Here is a 15070-nt window from a genome sequence, read left to right on the forward strand (position 1 = left end):
TGGCTTGAGGGGCACTTATAGATTATAGTGTTCCCAGGGACCCACACCCTTGCCCTTCTAGGTGGTAGAGGTCACAGGTGGAAGGTGCTGTCAAAGGAGCCTTGGTGTATTCCAGAAATGGAGAGTATGCCATCACACTCCTGACTTTGTAGGTGATGGACAGGCTTTGGGGAGTCACTCACTGCAGGATTACTAGCCTCAGACCTGCCCTTGTAGCCAGAGTAGTTATATAGTTGATCAAGTTGATCAATGGTAACTCCCAGGATGTTGAAAGTAGGGGATTCAGCGATGGCAGGATGTCAAGGGGAGATTGTTGGATATAGTCATTGCCTGGTACTTGTGTGGCACAAATGTTACTTGCCACTTGTCAGCTCAAGTCTGAATTCTGTTCAGGTCTTGCTGTATTTGCACGTGGATTGTTTCAGTATCTGAGGAGTCGCAAATGGTGCTGAACACTTTGCAATCATTCCCACTTCTGACCTTATGGTGGAAGGTCATTGATGAAGCAGCTGATGGTTGGACCTTGGACACTACCCTGAGGATCACCTGCAGTGATGTCCTGGGACTGCAAAGGACTGGAGTATAAAAGTAGAGAAGCATTGTTGCAATTTTAAAGGTGTTGGTGAAACCACATCTGGGGTATTGTGTTCAGTTTTGGTCCCCTTATTTGAGGAAGGATGTGGTGGCATTGGAAGCAGTTCAGAGGAGGCTCGCCAGATTGATTCTGGGGATGAAGGGGTTGATGTAATGACTTATAAGGAGATTAAAAATTTTGGGCTTTTACTAGCTGGAGTTTAGAAGGATGAGATGGGATCTGTGTAGACCAAATGTTCCCCCCCTGTGGGGCAATCTAGAACGAGGGGTCAGATATAGATTGAGAGGCTGTAGGCTTAAAACTGAGATTATGAGGCAGCACTTCTCGCAGAGGGTGATAAGTGTTCGAATTTACTGCCCCTTAGTGCGGTGGAGTTCAAATCATTAAATGGTCTCAAGAGGGAGACAGATATATTTCTGATTTTTAAAATCAGTTCAAGGAATCTGGGGAACAGGTAGGCGTGTGGCTGAATTGCCTCCTTCTGCTCCTAATTCCTATGTTCTTATGACTGAGATTATTCATCTCCACCAACCATCTTCCATTGTGTTAGGTATGCCTCCAATCAGTGGAGACATTTCCTCCTGATCCCCATTCACTCCAGTTTTGCTCGGGCTCCTTGATGCTATACTCGATCAAATGTCACCTTGATTTCAAGGGCAGTCACTCTCCCCTCACCATGACAAAGCCTAAAGCCACTCATTGAGTGACTCAGGAAAAGGTTGCCCAAATTGCTTCCAAAACACAAAATATTAAATCATGAAATCTTGTCCCAGGCACCCTCCATTAAATACCACATCCACCACTCAACCATCTCAATAGTACAGGGTGTGAAAAGACTAAACTTTTTACATAGTTATTCTACGTTTTGCTATTTTGGATATTCCTTGTCCTCTGCGTTTAAAAAAAAACACCTATTTTTCCAAACAACCTTGCTACCTCTTCATAATACTTAAATCCACCTGCCCTATCTTTTTTGGTAAGTTGCTGACTCTTGCTTATGGCTCAGCTAAGTGAGTAATGTGTAAGTCTGAGTGATGAATGGTAGCAGATTGTTTGACCATAGACAGCCTGATCTTGGGCTCACAAACCTCGCAGGAGTCATTGGCTCGTCAACATTAAGGCCGGCTGATCCTTCCCCTCCCCAGCTCACCGGAACGGAAGCATTGAGGAGGCCAGACCCAGGAATGGAACCTGGGACCCGCCGATCTGCACAGCTCAATGCCTGCGCTTTACTCCGGGCTCAAAACCCACCCTTACACAGAGGTAAATTGTCCGCAAAGGATGAAAGCGGTATTCCTGCCATCAGTGACAGCTGAACATCCAGCACCTTGAGAGGCGAGCGGCGCCTCACTAACTCCCGGCCGCACGTCGCCATGGGGACAGAGCCACTCCCGCACCCGCAGGCCTGAGCCTCCAGGCTCTTCCCCCTGAAGAAGAAATGGCCCCAAGCTCGCTCGAATCCAAGCCCTAGGGCTCTCTTACCACGAACACCGCCTGGGGAATGCCCAGGTGTTTGCGGCCACTCACAGCCGCGTTGCTATCGCCGCTCCCACTGGTGGTCGCCATCTTGGGGCAATCTGACGTCCTGTGAGTGACGCGCGCCGGCGGGGGCGGGTTCCGCCCCGCTCCACTCTGATTGGAGCCACTCTGCAGGCTGAGCTGTCAATCAGTGGGAGGGGTGGGAGATGTGAAGGGGTGCCCTCTTTGTGCAAACCAATGCCCAGAAAGTCCATTACGTCCAATAAACGCAACAATTTGTGGAGATAAACTTAACTAATAGTCATTGCCTATAATTTGACATCACTCTTCAGAGACAAAACACTTGTGCGTGAGCAGCGCGGTGGCACAGTGGTTAGCATTACTGCCTCATGGGGGTGAGTTACTAGGTTCGATCCTGGCTCTGGGAGGAGTTTGCACATTCTCCCCATGTTTGCGTGGGTTTCACCCCCACAACCCAAATATGTGCAGGGTAGGTGGACTGGCCATGCTAAATTGCCCCTTAATTGTAAAAAATGAGTTGGGGTACTCTGAATTTATAAAAAAGTACACTTGTGCTTAATTTTCTCCAGTGACGTTTTTTAAAATATTTTTTATTCTCCTTCTTCACATTTTCTCCCAAATTTACACCCACCAACAACAAACAATAATCAGTAACATATGTCAATCCCCATATCAATAACAACAATCCCATCCCCCCACTAAACCCCAAACATTAGCCCGCTTGTTCATATAATCAAATGACAAAAAGGAATCAGGAATCACCCATAGTCACCATCAACACACACCACCCCCCTCCCCCCAACCCTCCCCAACTAATGTTCGATGTTATCCAGTTCTTGAAAGTGCATGATGAATAATGCCCATGAATTGTAGAACACCTCCATCCTTCCCCTCAGTTCAAACTTAACCTTCTCAAGAGTCAAGAATTCCAACAAGTCCCCCCCGCCACGCCAGGGCACAGGGTAGAGAGGTTGCTCTCCATCCATTAGGATTCGCCTTCGGGCGATCAACGAGGCGAAGGCTACAACATCTGCCTCCGCACCCGTTTCCAACCCTGGCTGGTCCGACACCCCGAATATGGCCACCCGGGGGCCCGGGTCCAGTTTCACGTGCACTACTTTAGAAATTACCCTAAAAACCTCCTTCCAGTAACCCTCTAGCTTTGGATAGGACCAAAACACATGAATGTGATTAGCGCCCCCTCCCGCAACGTTCACACATCTACTCCTTCAAAGAATCGGCTCATCCTCGCCCTCGTGAGGTGTACTCTGTATACCACCTTCAGCTGTATCAGCCCCAACCTCACGCAAGAGCTGGAGGCATTCACTCTCCAGAGCACCTCCTCCATATACTCTGCTAACTCTTACTCCCACTTTGCTTTGATCCCTTCCAGTGGTGCCTTCTCCTCTTCCAAAATAGCTCCGTAAACAGCTGACACTACCCCCTTCTCCAGTCCCCCTGTTGTCAGCACCTCCTCCAGCAATGTGGAGGCCGGTTCCACCGGGAAGCTCTGTATCCCCTTTCTGGCAAAATCTCGAACCTGCATGTATCTAAACATTTCTCCCTGCTCCAGTCCATACTTCGCTTCCAGCTCCTTCAGCCCTGCAAACCGACTCCTAAGAAACAAATCTTTTAGTGTCTTAATCCCCTTCTCCTCCCATTTCCGAAAATTTCCATCCCACCTCCCTGGTTCAAATCTGTGGTTCCCCTGAATCAGCATTTCTCCTGTGGCATTTAACACAATTCCAAAAACCACATCAAAATCTTAAATTAATACATAACAAAAATATTGGAGGTGAACCCAATGAGCCATAGTAATGCAGCCCCCTTTGATGTATCCCTTAATTAGTTTCAGTTCTTCCCATCTAATTAGTATATTGGCCAAATAACACGCCATAGTAACTCGATGAATTATCAACATCAAACTTCAAATAAGAGAGTCGCGTGATATGAGTGCAGGAGCAGCTGCGTTTTTGCGAGCTCCAGGTCTGCTCAACCTTTAATCCTTCTTTTCATCCTGGTGCACATTTCATATTTGTCTTTTTTTGGGGTGCCTGACTTGTGCTATGTCCCAGGAAGTGTTTGGTCAATGTCTTTGCAAGAAAGAGCAGAGATAAAATGCTTAAATCGTCGTTGGTTTGTGATGGCTGGAGTGGGCTGTGGTGGGTCCTTTCTTGCAGAGGTGCAGTTGCTATTGGGCAGATGGTGGTGTATGCATTGACTGGTGGCTGCCAATGAAGATGTTGATTTGACTGAAAATCTCAGCTCTGCAATACAGACGCATCAGCACTAATTTCAAAGAGTTGTGATGTATTTTTATGGCCGCAGTGGAGGTGCATGAGGAAGCTCTTGCACTTGAGAGAGTACTTTCCCTTGTGGGGGCCTGCCTCCGTGTTGCCAAGATCCTGCTACATGGCTTGACGGGTTCGCGAGAAGGGGACCGGGTGGGGTGTACCCCTGGGCCCTCACCCTGGCGAGAGGTGGTAGACAACATCCTGAGTGAGTTCGAAAATTGGCTGCCATGCTTCAATAATCTTGATTTCGAGGCTGGTCCGTCAGATTTGATGGAGCACAATGTACCATGTGTTGCACGTTTTACTATGGGTGTAATACGCGTTTATTGGAGTGTATTAACACGCCTCCGTTTAAAGGCCGTGTGCTTAACACTACTAGGCTCTATGTATGTATTTTCAGCTCAGGAGTCGCCAGATGCCGTATAGACACCTCACAAATATTCCAAGGTCAGGTTCAAAGTAATAAAACGATACACCGATTAGTAAGTTCCAAACGATCAATATTTATTATACAATTATAATAAATACGCATGCACACGCTAAGGGACTAAGCTATGACTAAACTAAGCGATCAGAATACTTAACTAAACAGGAACAGGCAAGGTCAGGGAGCGAGGCCTTCGTTCCGATCTTGGTCTGCAACCTTCAGAGAGCGTGCTGGTCACTGGGGGTCTAGAGGGCCTGGTTCGCGTAGCGAGCGTCGTATTGGCACTTACGGTTCGGCGGCTGGTGCTCAACGGCTGGAGTCAGGATACAGGTTGGAGTTCTTGGTCAAAGCCGGAGCACGAAACAACAGACAGGACCGTGTGTGGGGGTCTATCTTTTATAGGGGTCCCCAATGTCCGTGCCTTTTCGGGGCGGGCTTTACCTTCAGGTATCGATTGGATCACTCCCAATCGATATCTTTTGAATTCCTCCAATGTGAGGGTCTTTCTTGATGGCGGGGGCGGTTTCTATAGTGGATACTTCTGGTGCCGCTCTGTCTGGACATCCACTTAAAGTATCTTATTCAAACCCAAATTTTGCCATTGTGTGTGCCTAGATCTGGACTGCCTCATTAGTATGCAAAGCGTTTTGCTATTATCACCTTTGGTTTGAGATCTTCCACCTGGCCAGAAACTAGTTTTGCTGCTTGCAAAATGCTAATGAGTCTTTGCAGACTGCTGCCTTGGCTAAACTGCTTTTTCCCTGCAGTCTTAGCGATTCTCCATCTTGTTAGCCCAGTGTCCATTTTAGGTGGCTACACATGCCTCTGAGGTCAGAGGTCGGTTTGGTCCTCTGATCACTGGTCCTGTATTTTCCTGTTCTTGATGCTTGTCGTGAGTGGTTGGAAGTGGCCGAACTGGTCAAGTCATTTCCCCCTCCATGGGATATGGACTGCCTGATGTTGGTGTAGCGGCATGATGGAAGTAATGGTGTCTCATGGTTCGACCATCGGATACTTGAGGCATCATGATGGCCATTGATGCTCTTTATCCTTTGCCTCTGTTTTGTATGACCGGGAAGATGTCATTATCTTGAGGACTGCCCTGCAACCCGTCCGTCATCCTGGACATTACTCATTGCTGATCATGTTATTGTTTTTTTGCTGCTTTCTTTTTTCCTCCAGGAGAATGTGAAATGTGGGTTCGCTGGTATATCTGTACCATTGGTTATCCTGATTTAGCAGATTCATGTTTGGTCAAAAATGAGAAATGGAATCTGTGCAGTTTCACTCTTTTTTGTTAAAATAATTTTTATTGGGATTTTTTACAGAAAATATAACCACAAACAATAAAAAGCAACAATGAAACACCATAATAACTGTAACACCCCCAAGACCGTAACAACGCATGTATCACACCACCCCCCCCCAAACCCAGTGAACAACAAGAGAACTTAAAAATAAATTAAGATTAAATAAGCAAACATAGTCAAGTTCCCCTCCTCCCCCCCTCCTCCCCCCCTCCTCCCCCCCTCCTCCCCCCCTCCTTCCCCCCCCCTCCTCCCCCCCCTCTTCCCCCCCCCCTCCCCCCCCCCCCCCCCCCCCCCCCCCCCCCCCCCCCCCCCCCCCCCGGTGAATTGGATGAGGCTAAGCCGTGCACATGAGGAGGAAGAGTTAACCCTCACCAGGGCATCAGACAATGTCCCATCTTCGATCTGTTCCCCAAGTTCCCCCTCCCACTTAGCTTTCAGCTCCTCTACTGACGCCTCCTGCACCTCCTGCATTACCTTGTAGACATCAGATATCTTCCCCTCCCCAACCCAGACCCCCGAAAGCACGTTGTCACTCACCCCCCTCGCGGGAAGCGAAGGGAATCCCTCCACCTGCCTCCTAGCAAACGCCTTTACTTGCAGATACCTGAACATGTTCCCCGGGGGAGCCCAAATTTCTCCTCCAACTCCCCCAGGCTCGCAAACCTCCCATCAATAAACAGGCCCCTCAGCTGTCTGATGCCCGCTCTGTGCCAACCCTGGAAACCCCCATCAATGTTCCCCGGGACGAACCGATGGTTCCCCTTTAACGGAGCCTCCATCGAGCCCCCCACTTCCCCCCATGTCGCCTCCACTGCCCCCAAATCTTGAGGATAGCCGCCACCACCGGACTCGTGGTATACCTCGTAGGAGGGAGCGGCCACGGCGCCGTTACCAGGGCCCCCAGGCTTGTATCTCCACAGGACGCCCTCTCCATCCGTTTCCATGCTGCCCCCTCCCCCTCCATCACCCACTTGCGCACCATCGACATATTGGCCGCCCAATAATACCCCGAGAGATTGGGTAACGCCAGCCCCCCACCATCTCTACCCCGCTCCAAGAAGACCCTCTTCACCCTCGGGGTCCCATGCGCCCAAAAACATCTCATGATGTTGCTAGTCACCCTCCTAAAAAAGGCCCTAGGGATAAAAATGGGCAAACACCGAAAGAGGAACAAAAACCTCGGGAGAACCGTCATTTTGACGGACTGCACTCTACCCGCCAGCGATAGCGGCACCATGTCCCACCTTTTGAATTCCTCCTCCATCTGCTCCACAAGCCTGGTAAAATTAAGCTTATGGAGAGTCCCCCAACTCCTGGCCACCTGCCCCCCCAGGTATCTGAAACTCTTCACTGCCCTCCGGGAGCCTCCCAATTCCCTCCTCCTGATCACCCGGGTGTACTACAAATACCTCCCTCTTGCCTAGATTTAACTTATAGCCCGAGAAGCTCCCAAACTCAGCCAACAGCTCCCTCATGCAGTTTCACTCTTATTTGTTATTATGCCTTATGATATGTTATAATTCTTGTGGTTGGGGGAAGAGAGATGTTCATTCTTATCACGCCCTATATTATTTAGAGGGAAGGTAAGTGGAGCTGGAGTTGGAGAGGGGTGGAAGTTTGGAGTTGGGAGGGTTAGTTCGTCCTCACTAAGATTTAGGTTAGCCCCCCCCCCCCCCCCCCCCCCCCCCCCCAGTTAGAGATAATCCGTTTCTGGACATTTTCCCTTTCGAACATAACTTAAGAATCCGTGCTTTTGTCCTTCAATGGCCCAGGTGGACGTCTTGTTACTCTGGAAAGGACGGGCTCTCTTCTGACTCTTCCTCTGGGTTCACTTGGTCTTTTCTCCTAGATTGGTTCTCTCACTTTAGCTTTCTCTGGAACTATCAAAACTATTCGAAAATTTTGCCTGTTATCAGGACAGGTTGAAGTGAGATCTGTTTCCATGGCTGTTGACTGGGGAGGAGGGTGGCCTTGGGTATTCCTCGTGTGACCGTGGTTGTCGTGAGTTGGTTTAGATGTTCCCTCCCTGAGAGTTTCTTTCGTCTTCTTCTGTTAGGGTGAGTGTGCTGGACCCTGTCCTGGTCTGAACCGGTGGAGCAGGTGGGGGCTCCCGAATGTCGGGAGGAGGGAGCTGCCCCTCCCTCCAAAGATGCCCAGTTGATGGGTGTCTTAACAGTTCTTCTCCTTGGGTCTCCTCCTGGCAAGCATTGGAATAATTAGACTTTCCCTTTTTTTGTGTGAATGGGGGTGGTGCTTTGCCCTGGACGGGGTTGGGTAGGTGCAGGTTAGGCGGGGTGTAGGTTTTGCGGGTTGTGTGGAAGGTCCTGGGGATATAATTTCCCGTGTTGTTTTTGGACAGTTCTGGACTAGGTCAGATCCGATGCCGCGGCCAGTATCCTGTTGTCCTTGAGAATCGGGGTGCCCTTTCTGGGGACGTCCCTGGTGGGGGAGTGGGGGGGGGGGGGGTGCAAGAGAGTCTGAATTTGGCCCCTCCCAAGTGCATGGAGACTTGGAGATGGGCTGAGTACTGTGCTGATAGATATCCTGTTTCTTCCCTGGGGCAAGAGTTCCTCCTTATCTTGAACGTGGCTGGCTCTCCCCCTCGTTGGTGTGTGACATCCATTAACTGGGCATCTTGGGAGGGAGGGCCAGCTCCCTCCTCCCCGACATTCGGGAGGGTGTAGGTTTTGGGGGTTGTGTGGTAGGTCCTGGGATATAATATCCTGTGTTATTCTTGAACAGTTCTGGACTAGGTCGGCAATGAGAAGTTTGGGGTCTGGATTGGATTTTGTTTCCTTGATATCCGAATGATTAGTTCTCATGGTTCTTGCTCTTTCTTCCTTCTTTTTAATTTCCAGGAGGCTCTGGAGGTTGAGTCCAACACTGGGTCTCTCACTTTGCTTTTTCCTTGAGCTACTAGGACGCAAGGTTTAGTACTAGGCCCAGTGGGCTAGCTCGGGTAACGCGAGTCTTCCCTCTTTTCTTCTTCTTCAATGAGAAACCATGGGTCTGAGAACAACTTGGACTTGTTGCCAGTAATTGTCTGAATGTTGCTGGTCTGCTCTCGGCCTGGACTGGTGTTAGGTTGCATGGTGGGTTATGTGTGTAATTTCATTTTAGAACTGGGTTATTGTGTATTTTTTTTGTAGGGCTGTGTATGATGCATCTGCTCTTGACTTCTGCATGGGTGCAATTGGGTTGGATATCCAAAGGAGATGGCTGTGATGGGTCACTGATGTCCATGGCGCTTCTGGGGCCTAGGGAACTGTTTATATACATGATCTTGCCACAGAAAATTTATCCTGTCTTCTTATGATGGTTGTGGCATGGGAGGGTGTGCACCATTTTGTTATGTCTTTATGTCCTTATCCTGTTTCTCCTTCGGTTCCTGGTAGGGTCATGAGAGCATTCAGTTTTATCTAATATTGTGCTGAGCCAATTACTATGCCATTCTCCTGTTCCATTCTGTGGTCATGTATGTTACTATGGTATTATAAGGGTCCTTCCTGCTTTTTCCCTTATTTCCCGTTTCGTTTATTTTTGCTTTACATTTTTGATCCGTTGCTGATTTATAGATATGTGTCTTTAAGGCAGCAGCCTGTATCGTTAATTAAAGAAGCAGCAAGCAGTGACCTGTGCCTTTAATTCAAATAGACGATTCCAGAGAAGCTGTGATGTTTTAGACTGGTGATTATAGACTAATCAGTGATAACTCGATTTGATTGCTGTGGCTGGTGTTCGATGAATGGGCCCAAAAGGCTGTGCTGTGCCCGGTAACTGGTGCTGATTGGATATTTGGAATGGTGTTTGGATTAAAAGAATCACTACAGTGTGGAAGAAGGCCCATCAAGCCTGCAGCAACCCTCTGAAAGAGCATCGTACCTTTTAAATTTAAATTGAGAGTACCCAATTCATTTTTTCCAATTAAGGGGCAATTTAGCATGGCCAATCCACCTACCCTGCACATCTTTTGGACTGTGGGGGCAATACCCGTGCAAACACAGGGAGAATGTGCAAACTCCACACGGACAGTGACCCAGAGCGGGGATTGAACCCGGGACCTCAGCACCGTGAGGCAGCAATACTAACAACTGCGCCACCGTGCAAAAGAGCACCCTACCTACGCCTAAACCCACACCATAGTCGTAACCTCACCTAGGGCCAATTCAGCATAGACAATCCCCCTAACCTGCACGTCTTTGGACTGTGGGAGTAAACCAGATCAGACACGGGAGAAAGTGCAAACTCCACACAGACAGGCACCCGAGGTCAGAATCAAACCCAGGTCCCTGGCGCTGTGCGGCATCAGTGCTAACCACTGTGCCGCCATGCCGCCCTGTCCCACTGGAATGTTTTCAGAGTCACAAGGTTGCAGTTTGGTTTAACTTTTCATTCTGCAGCCTGGATGAAGGGACATAACTAACTCTCTCCAAAAAGATCCAATTAATTATCTGCCAAAGACCACTGGGAGGGCTGACTCTCTCTCTCTCTCCAGCAAGTCTGGATGTCATTCTCTTGTGACCGAGGAGATCTGAAGTAAAACCACGAGCTGAACGCAAGGTTTGTTGTGAAATAAATGTCTATTCAGAAAGATATAGGCCTGAATGTGACCGTCGAGCTGAAGGCCCAGTTTGACGAGAACTAAAATATCTCTCCAGAATGCCTGCTGCCTGAAAGTACTGCTTAATCTGTGGGGACGCTGAATGAATGACTGTGCAAGGACCAGCTGTAAACAAGAGGCTTTGATCAGTCAGCATTCTGTGGTAAAGTGTGCTAAAGAACCACCATTTGAAGCAAAGCCTCTTATCTTTTGACCTTCATTCTTATTATTTTGACCCTTCCCGCACCTCTGTGTCTGTCTTGTGTGTGTGGGTAGAGGGTAGGGCAGTCAAAGGCGGTAGTAGGTATTAGATTGTTGTATTCAGTTGCATTTATTGCATATTTCAGTAATTTGTCTTTCAACTTACAAACCTGGTGACTATAATTATTGGGCAGCCAAGGGCCAAACAACATCAGGAATTTTTATAAGATATATTGGTTAATCCATTGTGCTATGACTCCGAAGCACATGGGGCTGGAATTGACTGCGCACTTGCCCAGGGTGGCGTAATATTATATTGTATTTATGTCTGTTGCTTTAATTGTAAAAAAAAATGAAAAATCTAATAAAAACATTATATCAATCAAAGTTTTACACAGGTGCCTTTATTTGCAAGATGAACAAAGGATAAACACAAGTAATAAGTTTATGAATAATAATACTAGTAACCTTTAAATTACCCACATAAAACAAAAGGATACCCTAGATTCAAGTATACTAGCCGTAGAGATGGCTTGGTAGATTATGGATCTGATCGTTGGAATTCCTCTGGCTCGTCTTCACAAAGGTGGTTCTTGCTGATGGTCTGTTCCCTGCTTCCTTCCTTCCTTCTGGTCTGGTCAAGGCCATCTCACACTGAGTCTATGCTGGCTGGTTTGTCTGAGATGCATACCTTTATCTCCCTCTCTCCCCAACTTTCCAAAAACTTCTCTGGCTTCCGGCCGGTGAGGTCTCAGGACGGGGTCCCAATACCTCACGTGTCTCTGGAATAGAACTGGTCCCGGAGTCGTCAGCCAACGTGGAAGCGAAACTCCAGAGGTGGACTTCCTGGAGATGACAAACAAACGGTTGTGAGGGGTCTCGTTCGTGGCCGTACAGAGGAGCGACCTAATGGAATGTAGGGCATCGGGTAGGACCTCCTGCCAGCGGGCGATTGGGTGACTCCTTGACCATAGGACTAGAAGGACAGCCTTCCAAACTGTCGTGTTCTCCCTCTCCACTTGCCCGTTTCCCCGCGGGTTATAGCTCGTCGTTCTGCTTGAGGCGATGCCCTTGCTGAGCAGATATCGACGCAGCTCATCGCTCATGAACGATGTACCCCGGTCGCTGTGGATATAAGTGGGGAAACCAAACAGTGTGAAGATGCTGCGCAGTGCCTTGATCACGGAGGCCGAGCTCATAACGGGGCAGGGGACAGCAAAGGGAAAGCGGGAGAACTCATCGGTAACGGTGAGGAAATAGATGTTGCGGTTGGTGGACGAGAGGGGCCCTTTGAAGTCCACACTTAGTCGCTCAAAGGGCCCAGAGGCCTTTATCAGGCAGGCCCTGTCTGGTCGATAGTAGTGCGGTTTGCACTCCGCACAGATCATGCATACCTTGGTCATGGCCTTGACCTCCTCTGTGGAGTAAGGTAGGTTGCGGACCTTGATGAAATGGGCAAGCCGGGTGAACCCCGGGTGGCAGAGGTCATCGTGGATGGCTCTTAGGCGGTCGGTTTGCGTGTTGGCGCATGTGCCGCGGGACAGGGCATCCGAGGACTCGTTGAGCTTCCCCGGGCGATATTTAATATCATACGTATAGGTGGAGAGCTCTATCCTCCACCTCAGAATTTTGTCATTCTTTATTTTGCCCGTTGTGCGTTATCGAACATAAAGGCAACTGACCATTGGTCGGTGACGAGGGTGAACCTCCTACTGGCTAGGTAGTGCCTCCAATGCCGCACGGCCTCCACTATGGCTTGTGCCTCCTTCTCGACTGCAGACTGCCGAATTTCCGAGGCGGTGAGGGTTCGGGAGAAGAACGCTACTGGTCTGCCTGCCTGGTTGAGGGTAGCAGCCAGGGCGACGTCTGATGCGTCGCTTTCTACCTGGAAGGGAATGGTTTCGTCCACCGCGTGCATGGCAGCCTTGATGATGTTGACTGGGTCTCAGCCGTTAGGGGAAAAACCGTGGTCTTAATGAGTGGTCGGGCTTTGTCCGCATATCTGGGGACCCACTGGCGTAATAGGAGAAGAGCCCCAAGCACCGTTTGAGTGCCTTGAGGCTACGGGGGAGGGGGAGTTCCTTAAGGGGACGCATGTGGTCGGGGTCTGGGCCTACAACCCCGTTTTCCACGACGTAGCCGATATGGCTAGCCGGGTTGTGTGGAACACGCATTTCTCTTTGTTATATGTGAGGTTGAGGGCCCGGGCAGTCTGGAGGAACTTCCTCAGGTTTGTGTCGTGGTCCTGCTGGTCATGGCCACAGATGGTGACATTGCCCAAGTACGGGAATGTAGCCCGTAAACCGTACTGGTCCACCATTTGATCCATTGCTCTTTGGAAAACGGAGACTCTGTTTGTGACACCAAAAGGGACCCTGAGAAAGTGAAACAGCCGACCGGCTGCTTCGAAAGCCGTGTAGGGGCAGTCCTCTGGGCGGATAGGGAGTTGATGATAGGCTGATTTTAGGTCGACCGTGGAGAATACCCGATACTGGGCGATTTTATTCACAATTTCTGCTATGCGGGGAAGTGGGTACGCATCGAGTTGCGTAAAGTGGTTTATGGTCTGGCTATAATCCACTACCATTCGTTGCTTTTCCCCGGATTGGACTACCAATACTTGAGCCCTCCAAGGGCTGTTGCTGGCCTCTATGACCCCCTCTTTTAGTAGCCACTGAATCTCTGACTTGATAAAAGTCATGTCTTGGGCACTGTACTGCTGACTCCTGGTGGCGACGGGCTTACAGTCGGGAGTGAGGTTCGCGAAGAGGGGGGGTGCTGCAACTTTGAGTGTCGCCAGGCTGCATACCGTGAGTGGGGGCAGGGTCCCGCCGAACTTCAGTGTCAGGCTTCGGTGGCTGCACTGAAAGTCCAGACCGAGCAGCAGGGGGACGCAGAGGTGAGGGAGGATGTAAAGTTTAAAGCGGGTGTATTCTGCACCTTGAATCGCAAGGTCCGCGACACAATACCCCGTGATTTGGACTGAATGGGACCCCGAAGCGAGGGCGATAGTTTGGGAGGCGGGATGGGTGCGCAGGGAGCAGCGCCTTACCTTGTCCGGATGAATAAAGCTCTCCGTGCTCCCGGAGTCGAATAGGCAGGGTGTGTCGTGGCCGTTGATTTGTATCCGCATCATTGAGTTCCGCAGGTGATTCGGCCGCGATTGATCGAGCGTGATCGCTCCTAGTTGCGGGTAGTCAGAGTCCTCGGTTGAGTCGGACTCACAAAATGGCCACCGGGAGTCACAAAATGGCCACCGCCGTCGGTCGCACATGTCGGGATTCGAAGATGGCTGCCGCCAAGATGGCCGCTCCCATGACTCGCATGAGGTCGATGACGCGTTAGAAGTAGGCGTGACCGGCCGCCGCGCGGCCGCGTTGCGGGGCCTGTGAGGCTGGGAGCTTGATTCCTGGGCCCGGTGAGACTTTTGTTTGCGGCCTTTGGGCCCAGCCAGGCAGACTTTTGCGAAGTGCCCCTTCTTCCCGCAGTCGTTGCAGATCGTGGAGTGGGCCGGGTAACGCTGACGTGGGTGCTGGCGTTGCCCACAGAAATAGCATGGGGAGCCCCCGGAGTGAGCGGATCGCCGCGTGGCGCAGGGGATCGAGAGGGGTTTGCAAGGTCCGCGGAGTATGTATGGAGGTTACGGTGGGCCGTTTCTAGAGAAGAGGCGAGCGTTACCGTGCCTTGGAGGTCCTTTGCCCCGTCTTCTAGGAGCCACTGCCGGATGTACGAGGACCTGATACCGGACATGAAAGCATCACGAATATGTAAGGTCATGTGGACTTCTGCCGTCACTTCTTTATGATTGCAGTTCCTCGCGAGCGCAGTGAGTCTCTCCACGTATTCGTCTGGAGTTTCCTCGGAGCGCTGGCGGCAGGTTGAGAGCAAATGTCTGGCGTGTACCTCGTTAATCGGCTTTACGAAGCGTTTCTTTAGTATTTCGACCGCAGTTTCGTACGTTGTAGCGTTCTCGATCACGGAGGAGAGTTGATGGCCCACCCGGGTATGTAGTAAGCTTAGCTTGCGAGTGCCGTCGACTTCAGTCTCTGAAGAATTTAGATAGGCCTCAAAATAGGCCAATATTTAAAAATTTCTGGGGCCTCCGGCGACCAAGTGTCTAGGTTGAGTTTCTCTGGCTTTAGA

The 15070-nt window shown here is 50.0% G+C and overlaps 1 protein-coding gene across 1 annotated transcript in view; it reads right to left on the reverse strand.

Annotated features, from left to right (window-relative positions):
- Positions 1-2246, reverse strand: part of vbp1 (von Hippel-Lindau binding protein 1) — a 30234-nt gene extending 27988 nt beyond the window's left edge. Inside the window, exon 1 of the mRNA XM_038775352.1 lies at positions 2078-2246. Coding sequence (XP_038631280.1) covers positions 2078-2161 — 84 coding nt within the window. The 5' untranslated portion in view covers positions 2162-2246. The remainder of the gene's footprint in view (positions 1-2077) is intronic.
- Positions 2247-15070: the final 12824 nt, after the last annotated feature.

This window comes from Scyliorhinus canicula, chromosome 17 (genome assembly GCF_902713615.1).
Source record: "Scyliorhinus canicula chromosome 17, sScyCan1.1, whole genome shotgun sequence".
In the NCBI taxonomy this organism is placed as follows: Eukaryota; Metazoa; Chordata; class Chondrichthyes; order Carcharhiniformes; family Scyliorhinidae; genus Scyliorhinus; species Scyliorhinus canicula.